We start from the raw sequence: 18,117 nt of genomic DNA, 5'->3' as shown, positions 1-18,117 counted from the left end.
CAGTCAGTTGCAGTTTGCAGTCAATTTGTGTTGGAAGTTTACGTAATTTATGGGTGACTGCGAGAGATTAAATTTGTTAAACATAGAATCTTCTTTCACATAATGGCCTCAAGAAATAAGAATCTTGAAGGCTTCTAAAATCGATGTTTGCTGTTGTTTAGAATATTTGCATAAAAAATGAAAACTGTTTTCCTAGTTTTTACCACGTTGAAACTTACACTTAGTTGAATTACTTTAAACGTTATAGGTGTAGCTTTCCTTACTAAAGGATCTTGTTTTTTCCTATTATGTGCTTTTTGTGCAAATAAATTCTTCTTATTTTTATTGTTAAAATAAAGATAGCTAATTAAAACGAGATGTATATCAGTTCCAAACAATCGGAGCTCATCAATAAAGATGTGACTTGACAACACTATCCGTGTGGTGAGAAAAAATCGGCAACAATCTACTCAGGTAGAGCTGAGAGAGCGCCTATTAAATGGACCATTGTATCACGCACGGCGCCAACTTTTGACCATTTTTTCCAACTCTAACCCAAAACGCATCTGCTCGAAACGATTTAAACTTTTCTTTCGAATGTGAAATCTGGCTTTCTACGGGCTCATACCTATTAACAATAGAAATGAAATTAAACAGCTCGACTTGTACGATGTCAATTGGATCCATTGCAGGCGCGAAGAGAGTGCTCGTCCGGCCTAATCGGCACATGAATTGTTATAGTGAAAGTAGCGCTACATTACAAATTACATCGTAATTATCTACATTGCTCAAGCTAATCGCTCCGAAGATGACAACGTGTAGGTAAACTACACCTACTATTTGAAATTGCGTAGGCCCCCACCTACAGGCCAGCCCACTGTCGTATTTTGTATAATACCGCCTCGCCTAACCTACGTGTCACAGCAGATGGCCTAACCTAACCTTCATACCGCAATATTTTTGAGAAAATTTTATTTTAATTAAAGCTACTTACCGTATTCGAGCTGACAACCGGTGTGCGAAGCCGGCTTTCACAAGGGCTGGTTTCCCACTGATTTATCGCAACAAGTAAGTCTCACTACAGATGTATTCAACTTAAATGGATATATTTGCTGGCGCAAATATATCAGTCACTGAAGTCCAAGTCTGATAACACAGAAGCACGCGCGATTTCGAATCGTCAAAATTGAAAATAGGCGCATGCGGTTGCGGCGCGTACGGCTCTGCGCGACTGAGCGTAGCGCACGCGCCGGCGGAGGTTCATTCACAACCAGTGGCGGGGCAAGACCCATTCATGCTCAGTCTCGGAGCGGAGCTGACCGCGCCGCCTGCGCAATGCACCGTTTCGAGCAATCGCAACCACTAATTATAATGCAGCGACATCAAATCTGCTTCCGGCGATCGCGAAATGCACATTGCACTTAACTTAAAGTTTATAGGTATTAATTGGAAATGCAAAATGGGGCCTTATTTTGATAATTAATAACCGGGGCAATTACATTATAAAAAGATTAAACTCCAGCGTGTAACCTAATTAGTCAAAGGAATACCGCTAATTCCTAATAATCAATTTATCAACATTACTTTTGGTTAGATCGGATTAGGCGGTAGGCATCTATCATTCAAATTTTAGGATCCTTTTAGATTTCGAGTTGCCATCACAAATATTTTCAAGGTGATCAAAAATTTCTGAACCTTTAACAATTTGATAAGGTACTTTCAAATACTTATTTGAGAGCACATAACTTACCCATTTTTTACTTCAGAAATTAATCACTACCACACAAATTAGTTGACTATTCGATGGAAAAACCAAATATTAAAATAACTAGATGTACCCAGTATTTTTATAGGTACAGTCATCAACATGAATAGAACTTTACATTCATAACATAATTCAACCTTAGCTCAGAAATATAACTGTTAACGACAACATCAGCAACCAATGCGTCGGTTTTGCAAGGCAGAAAACTGCAAGCAACGGTGCAAGTGAAAGGGTGCAGTTATGTAACAGTCCCACTAACCACGTGGCTGCACAATGCAACTGCACTTCGATAGACGTTTTATTGTCGCCCCAAAGTTGCATCTGAACGTTACTTCATCACTGCATATTGATCACAGCCAGTGATTGCGAACCATTGGGTCTAGGCAAAATATTATGGCCGTTTTCGAATGATTACTTCGAAAAATATCAGATAATGTAAAGTCAATGTAACAAAAACCCGTCTATAAGGGAAATCCGACTACACGCTTTCTTTCGTCGCTTTTAACTCCTGCGTTTGCACACTTACTTCACTTACAGAAGGTCGGTAGAGCAGAAGAAGTTAAACTCTTCCTTTCTGGCTCTGTCTTAGCGACATTTCTACGCATACGAATACGAGAGTTCTTTTCCCATGACGGACTTCCTTGTAATCAATTATTTGCTTTTTTTTATACTACGTTGGTGGCAAACAAGCATACGGTCCGCCTGATGGTAAGCAGTTTCCGTAGCCTATGTACGCCTGCAACTCCAGAGGAGTTACATTGCTTTTCTTCCCTACATTAACTTGATTATAATTCATCTATAGCATTCAACAGAAGGCTAGTGAAGTAGTGATACTGATAATGATGATTTTGGTGATTGATCGTAAATTAGAGCTTATAGTGTTCTAAATAATGATTGAATCATAAAATAAGTGTTAATATGACTCACGACTATTGAACACGTTATTTAATCAATATATTAAGTTGTCATCTAAGTCTAAATTTTCTATCCCGACAGTCCATGGCATGTTTAAAAGAATTAAAAAAATTGCTATTACTGAGTTTCAGTAAACCTGTGTCATTTAATTATAGACTTTTCCTACTCCTCTACTGTTATCTGTCATTTATGCATTCATTAATAAATAAATAACTGAACTGTGCTTTTAATCGCTATAACGTTACTGCGATTAATGGCTACCAACCTAACAAAACCAAAACGAATACAGTTTTAAACTAAGTGCATTACTGCCAACTTACAAAATATTCATTTGGTTGCATAGTAAAAATAATTACTTCATAAGTCAGAAACACGCATGTGACACCCGTAATATAGCAACACCCATAGACTACGAAGACCGCTTAGCGTTGCTTGTTAATCTCCGTAGTCTACGGTGGCCAAAATTGAGAAAAAACTGTACAAAAATTTAATATAGCAAGTAGCAAGTACCAGGGCCTCATGAGTTACGAGGTGTCGCTGACCGGCCGGCCGCGGCCCAGGGCGGGCTGGGCGCGTAACAAGGTATGCTTGCGCGTCTTGGCTATATACTTTTGCTTTATTTACCTTAATTAAGATTTATTTTTGTTGACTCGTAGGAAAAATATTGTATGCAACGTTGTATAAGTAGGTCAAAAAATGCTCGTAGCGTATTCCTTTACAATGTTCGCCTACGCCTTCGGCTCCGGCTCACATTGTAACTCACGCCACTCGCCTTTTTTGACCCTTCTTATACAACTGTTGCATAAAATACTATTAATTAGTAAACTATATGACCGCTTATGCACTGCTGTGCAAAATGCGAGGTTTCGGAAGTAGCGCATTAGCATATAAACTAAAGGCGGTGAAATTACCTCACCACGCACTCAATTAAAACGATGCGTGGGTGCACTTTCGTCAATACGGGAAAGGAGCAAAAAGCCAAATGAACTTGGTCAACAGAACGTAAAGGAAATATACAGAGGTGTGTCCACGGCATGACGGCAGTGACAATAAATATTTGAATAAAATCTAAAAGTATGCAGATTTTGCCAAATATTTACTTGATAATCTGGAATGGCAAAGGTATTTCTGTAAGGTTTTCTTCAAATGCGAAGGGGGAAATATTATGATGGACTGTGGGTGTTGTTAGGTGAGAAAACGTTTTGCCTCGTCTCTCTATGCCTTGAAGGTATGCAAGTGCTAAGCTATGCGATATGAACATTTCTCGAGCTCTAGTTCGAATTTACAATTTTACATTCATCCGGCCGGCTGCGGGTAGCGTAGGCTGGATTGTGTATAGGTAATATCTTTGTCAGAACTTGTAGATGAGATATGAACGAGGACTTATAGTTAAATAAAAATTGTGGCAAGTTCAGTTGTGATACTTGTGATATCACCGAGAAATACAGTTTTAAATAATTTTTTAGGGTTCCGTAGCCAAATGGCAAATAACGGAACCCTTATAGATTCGTCATGTCCGTCTGTCTGTCCGATTTTTATATACTACGTCGGTGGCAAAAAAGCATACGGCCCGCTCCAGAGTTACATGCGCACCCCCGTTGAACTCTGGCAACCTTACTCACCGGCAGGACCACAACACTATGAATAGGGTCTAGTGTTATTTGGCTGCGGTTTTCTGTAAGGTGGAGGTACCTACTTCCCCAGTTGGGTTCTGCTCTAGATCTGGAATGGCATCCGCTGCGCTGTGCCCTACCATACCACACAAAGCGAGATGACATTCACAATGCCCATACCTCTCTTTCGGATGTAGTTTAAGGACGTACCCGAGTCCAAAATAATATATGTATTTCAATATATTTCTATGACCATATATGTATATTCATATCCACAAGCTTCGTTTGTAAATTATGTAACCGGATAGTTCCAGTCGTGTTTATGAATTTACTTGTTATATTAATATTAGTAACAGGTACATAACACTTATTCTTCGGACCTAGTTCCAGATTAACCTCTTGTGTGCGTCCACGTTCGGCATACGTGAATTCAACAAATAAACAAATTGGAGGATAACCCCAGAGAGAATAGGGCACCGGTTGAAGGTAAAATACTCGATACCAGTATTTTTTCATTTGGGAATGTTACCAGTAAGTTACCAATCTTACCGGTAATATTACCAAAAGCTAGTAAGATATAAAATATACGATTTTTATACTTGATTATTTTTTTATTATTTCTATACTAATTGGTAACTAGTAGTATTCCACGACATCTAAAAAATATATATAGGAAACCTCGGTTAGTAAATTACCATTCTTGCTAGTAATATTCCCAATAATACCGAGTAACTTACCAATCTTACTGGAAATATTCCCTTGGTCCCTTAGGATTATTATGTATTTTTATTAGTTGTAAAATAGTGGCATACTACGACCCTATTAATATAGTAAACAAAAAGTAGGTTTTCGATTTTTATTTCTATCTTTCTCTATATTTCCGTTGAGCGGTAATATTACTGGTAGCATTACTGGGATAATATTCGCCTTGGAAATTTTACCGGTAGCGACCAATCACTAGTCTTAGGTAATCCAGCAGTGCAGTGCAGTCCAGTTTGTCGCCTGTCACCATGCCTGTCTGTCACATTCTAACAAGTTTGTAAGTGCGGAAGGGACGCATGGCGCGACATGGAAGGCAGCAACGTAATTAACGCATGTATTGGCGCCCTTTAATGCTGGTGTACCGGTTGAATTGTCCACGGTCTAGACTTATAGAGTAGGCTTATATAAGAGATTCCTCGCTTCCTGTTGCCAATTAATGCAAACGGTGGCTGCTCCGTTATAATGCCTTCTTTCTAGCTGAGCTAGTCACTCTAGCCAGGACTGTTATGTTATCCGACAACTCTTAAGAAAAACCAGTTATCGCATGGTCGTAATGAACTAAAATATTATGGATTGTAAGATCATGCTTAGACTGGTTTCTTTGTAAGCGATTGCTAGGTAAATGATGGGCCGAGAATTACACAAAAACGCAGCAGCACCGCTTTAACGAGACGGCGATTATGAGACATAAAGCAACAAAGTATAGCCACGGACAAGAAATGTTGACTAGATAATAAGCAGATAAGAAATTGCTAATGGTATGAATAAGCTGCTTGGTGATCGAGCGTAGATGTGCGGAGGATTGCTCCATTTTTGAGTTACAACCGAAAAAATACTCTCCTTAATAAAAGGGAATTAGTAAACATATTAAAAGATAAAAAATGTGTTTCTTTTTCAAATCGTACACGCAATTTTCCTGTTTTTATTTTTTAATTAATTACATAGTGCTTATGCGGAAAGAGAAGAGTCGTGGGATGTACTATGGGGCCCAATACATTCCACGACTCTTCTCTTTCCGAACAGACTACCTATTTTTTACGTCCGAAAAAATACCCTCCTTAAGAAAAGGGTATTAGCAAGCATATTAACAATAACATTTTTATATTTATTTTTCGAATCGTACGCGCAAATTTCTGGTTTTTATTTTAATTAATTACATACCTATTATATATGTATATGTATAACTGTTCGTGAAATCGTTTTGAAAGAGGTCAAATAGGTTTTAATGTGTGGTAGATTTAGTGCCTACCCAGGCTCTACATTAACTGACTGAGGGTCGGTTGCACCAAGTCGTCTGTCATCGTTAAAGTGTTCGTAAAATTTTATTGTATGGGAAGTTTCATAGATCTCTGCTTCGTGACGTTGATCAGTCTGTTAACTTTGGTTGGTCCAGCTGGCCCTTAGAGGTTCCAATTCCGATAAAAGACACCCCGAGATACTGGCAATCTAGATCTATGTTAGATAACAAAGCCTATCGTCAATATTGCGGCAGCCGGTTGCAGAGATATGCTAATAGTCTAGCCTATCCTTTGTTGTATACGTCTGGACAGCTATTACGCCTATCGTCTAGCCAGTGATTTGGAACCATGCCAACACAATCCTATCACGTTTTGCCGATCAATCTCACCTGCATAGCACAAGGCGATGTAGTCCTTCGGCGTCGTCGTCCCTTCCGGAAAGTTCCATTTCACTTTACACTTGAAACCGTCCAGTTCCCATTCCAGAGTCCCTTTTTGTTCTGAAACTTTATCTTCCGTCGCCGTTTCATCCTTTGACACGTTTTTGACACTGTCCGATTTTTCACTGTCCTTTTCGGTATCTTCTTTAACGCATTTCTCGACATCATTCACTTCAGAACTGTTTTCCTCTGTATTTTGATCACTTGCACAAGCGTCATTTTCTGACATGTCTCTAAGTCGCGTATTATGTACACATCGTCTATGCCATTATGTGCACTGCAGGATAAAAGGATTATAGGCAGAGATAACTGGCCGTAACAAGTTTACAGAAGCGAATGCCTGTAAGTGTGTTATGGTTGGGTGTGGGGGTGAGGGTGAGAGGAAGCTAGGGGCGGGTGGGCCGCGACGTCGCGACGCCAGCCCGACCGGCGCCTACGGCGTCGCACTGCCGGCTTATTCAATCAACCCTACTCATCTCCACATTGTGCAGTGACCAACTAACCAACTAATGGGGCAAATCAGAAGGAAGAATACATGGTGTATGAAGTAATCTTTAATGTCTACCTAGTGTATAACCTCGTATTAATTTGCGTTATATTAAAGATTTAAAATAAATATATACTCAAACATAAAAAAATATACAAATAGTTTATTTAGGTCCTACACTAAATGAAACCTAATTCCTACACTACATGAAATTAGCATAATGTAATTTTAATTAAGAGTTCCCCTATTATTTGATTTGCTATAATATTTTTGAAAATTCAAATGTCAGCAGATAACTGGAGTCAGATTAAGCTAAGTTGGCAGCAATTTTGATAGCCCAGCCATAGTTTGATGTTTAAAATAACTCATACACTGTCTAGGCTGTCACATTCGCTGCCAACTAATCTTGGTCTGACTCTAGGTACTATCAAGGAATTTAATTTAGTCTCACTTCTTATCTTGTTCGCAAAATACAATATGACAGCTTAGCAGCTGCCCTAGCGGGTACAAATATTATTGTCACTGTGACAAGGTACTATGTGGCACAGAAATCAGATTCCTTGATCATACATATGAAGAATATCATAAAGGAAATAAAATTATGATTCAGAATAAATTAGAAATTTAAGATAGAAATCAATCTGTGAACAACATTTTTACAGGAAGCAATTGTAGTAAAATTTTGAAATATTAGAATGTGCCATGGTTTCTGAATTACAAATTAATTCACTTCAACCCTAAAAAAAATACAATTTTGACTTTGACACCATTGATTATTTTAATTTTGATCATAAAAAAAAAATTTATCCAAAGAAAACTTATTTTAATGTCATGGAAACAGCCATATGGTACAAAAGTTTAAAGTAGACCTAAAAGTAAAAAGTGAACCAAAAAAGTAATGAGGAAAAAAAATTATAATATAAGTATCAACAAATCTGGTTAATCATTTTTATAATATTTGTCATTAGCTAAAGGTAAATTTACCACTTTTAAAACATCAAAACAAATCCATAAATATCCAGAATATTATTTTGCTAATATAACAAGTATATAGGGAGATAATAAATTTGCATTTTAATAAATTCATACCACCATAAAAAGTTAACTGTTTCCATTAGTTATTTTACTATTAATTTGTATTAATAGATAGTGATCTTAGGACGAAAATGGTGTGGAAAATTCCTTAAAAAATTGTGTTGTATCTGGTCTAAAATATTATTTGATCTCTAGTTATTCATGGAATAAACAACTTATGTGTATAAACACTTACTACTATTACTTCTTATAATCATTACGAAAAAATACAATTAGTGTTAATAGATAGTGATCTTAGGACGAAACCGGTACGTATATTACTTAAAAAATTGTGTTGTATCTGGTCTAAAATATTATTTGATCTACAGTTATTCATGGAATAAACAACTTATGTGTATACACACTTACTACTATTACTTCTTATAATCATTACGTAAATGAGTATTCACCTTACCAGTACGAAATATTCGTAATAATTCTTTTTAAGGTAATTATGTCGAAGTAAATAATACAGAAAAATATTAATCAATAATTTCAGTAGTACGGGATAAAATGATAGGGTAGGAATGGGAACACCCGACATACGTCAACAAACACTATATTACTATAGAAGGAACACTGTATACAATACTAATTCTTAAACTTTCACACAGAAATCACGATTAACAAAATTTCGTCGCTGTAAACTGTAATAAATTTTTCGCCAAAATCCATACTTCTTCTTATTGCAGGTGAATGACATTGACATTGAGCGAATCGTTCAAAAACCATACTCGCCGAAAAGAAGGCTGTAAGACTAGCACATATGCCAGCTATTATTTGTCTCTTTTTTCTTCCTTGTTTTATTTACTGATATGTAAAAGGAAGATCATTTTAATTTTTAGTAATGTAGCATATCTAGTTTTCTAACAGTTTCAAATAAAACAGCGTAATAATTATTGTAATATAAGTTCTAATTCTAGCTAGAGAATGCTAGAATCAGACTGCATTACCCTTTTTAGGACGCGTATTTCTGTTTCTGTATAAGAAACACATATTCCTTAATTTGTACTTATTTGTATTATTTGTACTTGATTTTTAATTGAACTGTCAGCCGATTTCCGAACGTTTGAGTAATGTCAATGTCACCTAGAGGTGAATTTGTTTTTTCATTGTTTTTTAATGGTTTTTTATTTGCATTATTTCGAACTTCCTTTAAATCACTGTATAAGTTTTTTTTTAATATTGCAATTGCTTTTATTATAATTAATCAGACTTAACATTTGTCGAAAGCGTATTTAGAATTTCATTTTTTTATTAACAGTGATTAACATCTGTAAAAAACGCTTCAAAGATGTCAATGTCACAACTGTCACAGTCAATTCAAATTTTATTATTTTACTGGCATCACCATTCACGAAAGTGGTTTGTTATTTTTATCAAATAATTAACATTTAAATAAAAACAATGACCTCCATGGCATCAGACTGTGAATCGAACGTTAGCGGGTTTATAACTTGTAATGACCGGACCATCTCTCAAATGTATTTGTCTGCTATTCAGGTGAGTAACTTCTTGGGAATCTTAGGTCTGTTTGAAACGATGGTTTCTTCGGAATACCATTGCTTTTTGTATTCTCAATCATGGGAAAACACTGATTTTTTCATAACCCACTGAATGGGCGTAAGCATCAAAATAATAATGCACCCTGCATTTTAACAATAACAAAGTTTTTTTTATTGAAGCATTTTGTAAAACGTATGGAAATACAGATACATTTCAAAACATTCTGAAAAACAATTTTTAAAGCATACTTACACTCAAAAGTTCCTATGTTCAAAATATATAATTAAGCTAATGAAATACTTACTATTATTTTTTGTGGTGTACAGGGAATGGAGTCAATAAACCAAGATTTGCTGCTAATAGCAAATAACATGAAGAGGATTGTGAGCCAGGCGGGCCCCCTTGAGAGCCAGCTGAATGCCTTGCTCCGAGCCCTGCCAGACCCCAACCTGCAAATGAACATGGAAACTGAATGATATTGTTATCTTAAGGATTTTTTTTATTAATATAAGTATATTTTAAGACTGAAGAAGTAAATATATGTTGAAAACCCATGTTCTGTTTGACCTGTTAAGTATATGCCCTCACATAGGTTCATACTTGCGATTTGTGAGCGAGTTGAAAGCGAAGTGAGCGCACAGCGAGTTCTGTGCGAGTGTGCAGTGAGTTAGGCACAAGTGCGCAATGAGTTCCCTGATAAGGCCCTTACACATAGATTTAGTCAACTATTTATTATATACAATGTACATAACTACCATTTACATTTTACATTGACTGCTTATGGTTGATTCATTGATATAATAATAATTATTGTTGATATTAGTACTGATTAGTCTCTACTAATTTTGCCTCATATATTTACATATGTATGAATTATAATCAAATTCATATTTCATTTTTTATCCTTAAATACTGTACTCGGTTGATTAACACCCTTTTGGAAACTAGAAATTAGAAAGGCTGACTACTGTTGTAAACTGTATTACAACCTTTATATAATATTTTGAAAAGAACGTAATGATTAAGTATATGCTCTTTGAAAAGAACCTATATTTTCTCTATACCTATACAACAGACAGCTGTCAATTATTTGTACAAACGTCAAACACGAAAAGTAAACAAAACATTTTTTTCGTAATTTACTTCCTTTATTTTAAGCTTAGAATAAATTTAAAAGTGGAAAAATTGTATGTAATTGTCTTGGATGAGACTTGAACTCACGATTTGAAATTTATTCTAAGCTTAATAGCATCGTTCGCAGACGTTTCTGCTTCTTAAAAATAATTTCCTTTATTTTCATAGATAATTCTGTTACTTAGTCCCAAAGATCTAATTTGTTATACACCAATAAATAATTCAAGCAAAAAAAAATCTTAGCTTATAAAATACTTTAAAATGATAAGTACTCGACCAAAATCCCCGACGCGAGCTGAAGCCATCGCTATAGCTCTGAGGCCACAGCCTGTCTTCAGTAATGGGGTTCTGTTAGGTAAGTATACAGCTATATATTATTTTATACAGTAGGTAGTGGTTTCCTACCTGTGTGATCAGAGGATTACGGCCAAGCCTTGCTTCCTTTTCGTGGACCGGATTGTATTTTGTATGAACTTAAGCTATCTTGGCCGTGTTACAGAGGCTATGGTTCCTTTATCCCACTTAGTACCTATCTCAATAGTAATATTACAGTTCGCCCATATATTAAGGAATTTTGAGCTGATGTAACGGGAGGGTTTAGTCAAACTGACTTCAAGAAAGAGCACTTGGAAAATGGTCGATCACAAGAGAAATAACGAACCTAAACCTACCTGCCTTGAGAGGAGCTCACAGCTTATTATACTCGTACCTAGACAGTACCAATAAAAAAACGTAACGTAATCTTAATGTAACATTTGACTGTTTTGTCCAGGCAACTGGGTAGAAGACAGAATAGAATGTCCCAAGCAAGGCACCTTATACTTCCCACCTAAAGAAGAAATCGACTATGAAAAGTTGAAACCAGAATCCCGACAACCTGAGTTCAGATTAAATAAACTTAACGGTTTGCGGGTAGGTGATACAAAATTAATTAAGTTTCATGGTTTAATTAATTTGCGCCAACTACTTAGCTATTTATTCGAAACAAAGTAGATTGTTTCCAGAGGCGACACAAATAATAAAATATAATATGAGGTAAAAACTTTTTTTAAATACACAGTCACGTCACCCGTTTTCATTAGGTACTTATGAGCAGTAAAAACACTACCTGTAGGTATTTAAAACTACCTACCGCCAAGCACGTTAGAGAACTCCAGCTTTTTGTCTAACATAATTAAGTTATGCTAATTTCCCCAAGGGCAATGTGGAAGTAGTGTACCGTCACGACAGCCACGAGGACTGTGGCAACTTCACGACGACCAACGACCTCGTGTACAACCACCAGCCGAAGCCTCTATGCGGGCCCGTGCAGCGGTACTACCGGCGCTGCAAGCACCAGTGGTACCCGCAGCCGGACAATATGGAGTGCTTTGTATGTTCTAGTTAACCCAACGTGATGTATCTAACTTCACGACGACCTCGTGTACAACCACCAGCCGAAACCTCTGTGCGGCCTGTGCAGCGGTAGGTACCCGCAGCCAGTCAATATGGAATGGAGTGCTTCGTATGGCGTTCTGGTTGCGATGTTAGAGCATGGAGAAATTAAATATGTTACAACGGGTCACTCACGTATTTTAAGTCTGTGTTGGGGTACTACGTCGGTGGACAGTGTGGACGAACCATTATTGAATGACGTAGTGTTTCGTGCAACCCATTATTTGTCAAAAATGCCGTAAACGAGGTAGTTTCTCGCCCTCCCTGCCGCCACCGGCGCCCGCGCCGAGTCATCGGGCCCGGAGGGCTGCGGCCCGCAGTCTGCGCCGGTCCGTCAACGCAAGCTCCTGACGACACTCCTCGCTACGGAGTTAAACATGTCGAGCGTTTTTCGACTTAAAATACCTGAATGAAGTTTTGTCATGTAGAAATTGTAGAATAAGACAATATTTGCGAAATCGAGTTCTATAGATGCTTCGCCACTGCTGATATACCAATGGAATAGGTAAGTAGGTACCTGACGAGTAGTGCAATATTTTGTAGGTTTTGGCAGTTGATGAAGATGGTCCCCTACCACGTGCGGTAAGTTTGCTCATCAAGAAATTGGAAACTGATAATTAACGCAAAACGCAGTGCAGTGCCATCTACGTTAGCTGTCCAATTTGCACCTAGGAAATTTGTACTAGATCGGCACTATAGGCGTCGTATAACGCATATGAATCCCTTTGACATCAGTCCTATTTGCGAAACATGACTGATGTACATACCTATATACGCCCGCCCTTAGCAGCGTAGAGTTGCTTAAACTGTTATAGATCGTGTCATTCACGACGACGCGAGCCTTGACTCGTATTGTCATTTTATTAAAGGTTAGATTTGACAAATCCGCGCGTCATCGTAGATGACACGAACTATAGCGCTACATAATTCTTACGTACTTTGTATTTCTGTTTACCAGGGTAACAAAACCGAATGGGGTCTAAAAAGGTTCAAAGAGCATGAGTGGGCCTGCACTGATGTATCTGATTACGCGTCCTCGCTGTACGATGACTCCTATTTACCACCGCGGCCTCATCAGTACCTACAGAGGTGTGAGCGGAAGGCCAGGAATTCGTAAGTCTTGAATTCTGCATGGCCATATCTTGGAATATACATTTTTGCCATTGACCTGACTTGTGACATCAGGGGGCCTACCGCGAATACCGAAATTCGCAATTGCGGGGATCTTTCTCTTTTACTCTCACTAGGACCAAATTATGGACGCAATTGACGAACTTCGATTTTCGTGGTAGGCCGAGAACCGAATTACGAGCCCACTACGGCGCACGGCTGTATTGCTAATGAGCAATTCGCCTAAGTTAGGAACCTACCTATGCAAAATAAATTCATGCTAATCGCATAGATAGGTATACGTGTCTGTGTGAGGCGCACCGATTTATGTGAGGCGTGCGCCGCAGTAGACGTTTGATCACCTTACTGCGAAATTTGTAATATTAGGAAAAGCGATGACAATGTATACAGTCCATAAGTCTAATATGGCCCATAACCGACGCCGCATATGGCTGGCGTCCAAGTACTCCAAGTCGCGCACATAGCCATCGCTGTCTACTTTCCGACTTAATTCCTAATATATTGAAAGAAAAAGAACGATATTTTACAACATGTTTTTATTGCAGGAACTTTACAAAAGGTTTCCGATTTTCAATGACAAAACCATTGGCTAAACCAAAACAAAAAAAACAATGATAACATCAAGAATCATTTCTTTCTCATCTTAGAAAATTACTAGTCTTTTAAAATATCACATTTTGTTCAAGATGAGGACAGTGACGTCCTCATATTATTTAGTAACAATAGAATAATTCTTCATGCTTTCACAATCAGCCACCACTGGCACCAAACACGAGATCAGCAACATAACACTAGGGTTTAGTCTCAAACCTTACAACCGCTTAACACTAACATTAACTTAACGAGTCCGCTTATCATAATGGCAGTTTACCATACTAGAAAAAAATAATCAAAGAATAAAAGAAAAATATACGTATGAGTCAAGAGCTTTGAAAAGAGTCAAAATGTCTGACTAGTGAGATTATCTAGTGCTAAGCGAGCTTAGCTGAGCGAGGTTGATCAGTCCGGACCCGCCGGGCTTGAGCAGGCCGTGCGGGTACTGCGGCGAGGCCTGGGAGGCCTGCGAGAACACGCTGGAGGGCGCGGGCTGCGGCGCGAACCTAGCTTGTGGAATATGCACGTGCCCATTGTACTGCATCTGCGGGAACACTGGGGAGCTCACGCGCGTGAAGCTAGCCGGGGACTGGTAATTAGAGTAGCCTCCTGTGTTACAATTCTGGAAGCGCTCGAGCAGCGACGCCGCAGGATCTCCGCAGATAGATTCCTCGCGCGACGGCGGCTGCGATGTGATGCGCTGATTCGCGCTCGACGCCTGCGATTCAAACCCCGAGCTCTGACTTGACGAGCGACTCCCATTTACGCTGAAGATGGGCCTCTCGCCTTCCGATCCCCAATACCCTCCTGCGACCCATGACGTACTATGCCCAAGTTTACTAGGAGATATCAAAGGTCTGGAACGATTCAACGGCGCCGGAGCGAGAAAGCTAGGAGTGGCAGTGAACTTGCGAAGAGCAAAAATTGAATTGCTCTTTTGAGTCGATTTTTTCGGACTACTAATACACAAGGAGCTTATACTTTCGTCTAAATCAGAATCAGAGTCGTCTTTCATATTTTGAAAGTTATGGAAAGAAGGTTTAGTAAATAAAGTATCTGAGACGGAACTTGGACTTTTGCTCATAACGCTATTTACGCAGAATGTGGAATTGAGTCTGGATTTGCTCCAAATGCTGTCATTTTTCTTTGGAGTGAAGCATCTACCATTGAGCATGCTAGAATTTAGGGGACTGATGGTTTCTGTGGAAGAATCAGTGAAATTGTGCAATCCAAACTTGCTGAGTGACACATCATCATCTGTCTCCAACATAATATCATTATCTTCATCCAGGAATGAGGTATGTGTTCCGTTTCTTAGATTTTTTATCCGTGGAGAGGTATGAATCTTTACAGGCTTTTGTGTAGGTGTAGTTTTATCCATATTCTTATAAACTAGCAATACTGCAAATAGACTTGTCAACTGAAACAAGAGAAATAAATTATTCATTTACATTCCAGTGAAAAGATTTTTTTTACATAACTTGCTCAAAATCAATTGTTTAAAAAATAGCTTATTCAAAATGGTTTTATAGAACTGGAAAAAACCGGAACTATGCTCACGCAAATACATGAAAGATATATATTTTTAGATACCCGCTTGTTTGTATTAAAGGTTAGAAAACAGCATTAAGGTCCGACCATACTGCTGCTTGAAAAAGCTGCTTAAATAACGGTGACAGTGCAGAATCGCAGTGATATGCGTTAAAATCGTGAGATTTACGGCGGGTCACTGCAATTCCAAACCATCAGTGGTTCACACAGTCAGCAGTGGTGTGTAGCATGCCATACAATCGGTAAGTTTACAATATGTCACTGTGATCCCATAACATCACCATTTTTTAAGCAGCAGTGGGGTTGGACCTTTAGTTGTTAGTAACAAATATAACACAATATTATTACTATACCAACCTTAACTAAACTGTTGTAAATTGGTTCCATGGTCACATATTTATCAGCTACAGACATCACAACAAAAACTGACCAGAGTATATCGATCAAAACTGTATCCTTCAGTTTATTCGCATTACAAACATGCCCCAATATCTGTACCAAACACACGAGGCCTCCTAGTGCCTTCTGGGTCATTTCATTAAAATGGTCCAATGATCCTATATTAATCACATTTAATTTAAGTTTCAACATCTTATGTATCTCAGTATTAGTAAAGTCAAATGAATAATTTTCTAAAGTAGGGAATGTCAAAAAGAGTTTCATTTTAAATATGGTCATCAATCTATCCAGAAGTCCAGTTAGTATGTTCTTTAAATTCATTAATGTACTTGGTAATTCATTGGTGTTATTGTAGCTTTCAATTGATACTAGAACCACAAGAACTACAGCAATGAGTATGGAGGTTCTGTTTATGAAGTTCTTCAATAATGAGCTCTTCTGCTCATTCTTTTGTTTCTTTTTGTCTAGGCTCCTGGTTTCTTTTACTTTTGAACCTAATAATACTTCTTTCTCTTTATGCAGTTTCTTTTGTAGAACTTTTCTGCAAGGGCTACATAGTTTGTATGCTTTTTCAAGTTGCATCCTGAAAATAAATGGATTTTGTAAAAAAAAACAGACTTGCAAAATTTTTTTTTTTTTCAAAAAATAATAGTTTACTGGGCTTTCAAGTACTTTTTAACTCCAGAGCATTTCATTATATCTAATTAACCAAATTGTTATCACTTAACACTTACGTAATAAATAATTTTGATTGTACTATGAAGTGTGTTATCAGCCAATCAAATTCGTAAACAGACTTAGTCAAAGTGATTCAGGTTGACAACATATGAGATATTTTTTTAGGGCAGTTCAGATTACAAATATGAAATCATTTTCTTACTTGTAATTTTCAATTTCATTGTCGAAGTTGCTCTCATGCATGGGAACGAAGTTGGCGAGCTGCGCGACCTTTAGTTGCTGGTTTACGTTACACATTTTACACAATCCATTTTTTGGGGGACTTCTTTGGAAGACTTTGGGTGATTTAATGGCAGAGTCATTTAATACGCCAGTAACCGGTTTGTTGTAGTCGCCATCCTAAAAACAATAACATTATAACGTATTAGCATTTAAATCTCGAATATTTATTTGGGTAGTGGTATTGAAATATAAAAATAACCTCACCTTAGTGAAGCCGTTGTACTGCTCACAACTTGGACAAATCCAGCTGTTTCTAACAATAAACTTCATCCAAAAGTTTTGATTACAAAACCAACAGTTGACGCGCCATGGGAGCGCTAATCTGAATACAAAAAGAAAAGATTTTCAAGACAATATTGTTAGATCAGGCGGGAAAGCGGGACTACGTAACCTCAAAGTGATTTACCTGAGTTTGTATATTAAATTTAAAACTAATGTAGCACACAACACTGTAATTATTGCTATTAACACTGATTCCATCTTAACGGTATAACCCATTTTGTTTGAATCTTATTATATTTATAAAAATTACATTATATCAATCATAACCTCCAAAATACATTTCTCCCGTCTCCGTCAGTTAACCACCCCCGCAACTTGCATGGATTTCATTGGATGGCGACTAGACTTGCCATAATAGAAAAAAAAAAACTTAACGTGAGACCAAAACAAAAAACAGACAATAAAACGCTGTCCGGATGGTCCGGATACAGCTGGCGTTGAAAGTTGAAACACCTGCCTCTCCTTGGAAGATACTGGTTTACTCGTCCAAGTGCCTCTCCATACTTCTTGCGCAAGTAGCCCAAGTTAGTTTTTGTATACATTTATATATAGTATACAAGCACACGCGAGCAACTAGTGCATGTAGTTTGAGCATGCTCAGCATCACACATGTAGCCCGCGCCAATGTTGGGTTAAATGCGCCACACGCAAAGGTTTCGCCAACCTCGACCTTGGTCTTGGTTTCAGGACCTTGGCGTGTAGCCAACATGTCAATCGTTTACGCTCCGTAGCAACCGTAACGCAATTGTCACTGTCGCACTAGTATGGAAAAGTGATAGAGAGACGCAAAGCGTTTCGTTGTCGTAGCGCATGCGGCTAGACACCCGTGTGTTTCTGAACGAAAGGATATTGT

General features: G+C 37.9%; 4 protein-coding genes across 15 annotated transcripts in view; 2 read left to right on the top strand and 2 right to left on the bottom strand.

The window, feature by feature from the left end:
• LOC133521606 (E3 ubiquitin-protein ligase HECW2) overlaps positions 1–8,988 on the bottom strand; it is a 143,372-nt gene extending 134,384 nt beyond the window's left edge. For 3 of the 11 annotated variants that reach the window (XM_061856658.1, XM_061856667.1, XM_061856668.1), the window contains exons 1-2: positions 8,861–8,988; positions 6,662–6,989 (exon numbers count right to left, since the gene is read on the bottom strand). In XM_061856658.1, coding sequence (XP_061712642.1) covers positions 6,662–6,941 — 280 coding nt within the window. In that variant the 5' untranslated portion in view covers positions 6,942–6,989; positions 8,861–8,988. Of the gene's footprint in view, positions 1–973; positions 1,213–6,661; positions 7,053–8,683; positions 8,796–8,839 lie in introns of those variants that run through there. The other 8 variants (XM_061856661.1, XM_061856659.1, XM_061856662.1 and 5 more) reach the window with 8 other exon arrangements.
• Positions 8,989–9,365: 377 nt separating this feature from the next.
• Positions 9,366–10,333, top strand: LOC133521618 (uncharacterized). The gene is made up of 2 exons (XM_061856687.1): positions 9,366–9,776; positions 10,106–10,333. The coding sequence occupies exons 1-2, from the start codon at positions 9,681–9,683 to the stop codon at positions 10,253–10,255; spliced, it is 246 nt and encodes an 81-aa protein (XP_061712671.1). The 5' UTR covers positions 9,366–9,680; the 3' UTR covers positions 10,256–10,333.
• Positions 10,334–10,878: 545 nt separating this feature from the next.
• On the top strand, positions 10,879–14,164 carry LOC133521616 (uncharacterized). 2 transcript variants are annotated; one of them, XM_061856685.1, is made up of 6 exons: positions 10,879–10,893; positions 11,082–11,268; positions 11,686–11,825; positions 12,112–12,285; positions 13,306–13,460; positions 14,024–14,164. In XM_061856685.1, exons 2-6 carry the CDS (start codon positions 11,175–11,177, stop codon positions 14,091–14,093), a joined length of 633 nt encoding a protein of 210 aa, XP_061712669.1. In that variant the 5' UTR covers positions 10,879–10,893; positions 11,082–11,174; the 3' UTR covers positions 14,094–14,164. The 2 variants fall into 2 exon arrangements, with proteins under 2 accessions (XP_061712669.1, XP_061712668.1); XM_061856684.1 differs by lacking the exon at positions 10,879–10,893 and having other exon boundaries at positions 10,908–11,268.
• On the bottom strand, positions 13,998–17,740 carry LOC133521609 (uncharacterized). Its single transcript, XM_061856677.1, has 5 exons — positions 17,389–17,740; positions 17,187–17,304; positions 16,903–17,099; positions 15,981–16,605; positions 13,998–15,492 (listed from the first exon to the last, which is right to left on the bottom strand). Exons 1-5 carry the CDS (start codon positions 17,478–17,480, stop codon positions 14,440–14,442), a joined length of 2,085 nt encoding a protein of 694 aa, XP_061712661.1. The 5' UTR covers positions 17,481–17,740; the 3' UTR covers positions 13,998–14,439.
• Between the last annotated feature and the right edge of the window lie 377 nt (positions 17,741–18,117).

The sequence above is a fragment of the Cydia pomonella genome, chromosome 9 (genome assembly GCF_033807575.1).
Source record: "Cydia pomonella isolate Wapato2018A chromosome 9, ilCydPomo1, whole genome shotgun sequence".
Lineage (NCBI taxonomy): Eukaryota > Metazoa > Arthropoda > Insecta > Lepidoptera > Tortricidae > Cydia > Cydia pomonella.
This window is presented reverse-complemented; position numbering and strand designations above follow the sequence as displayed.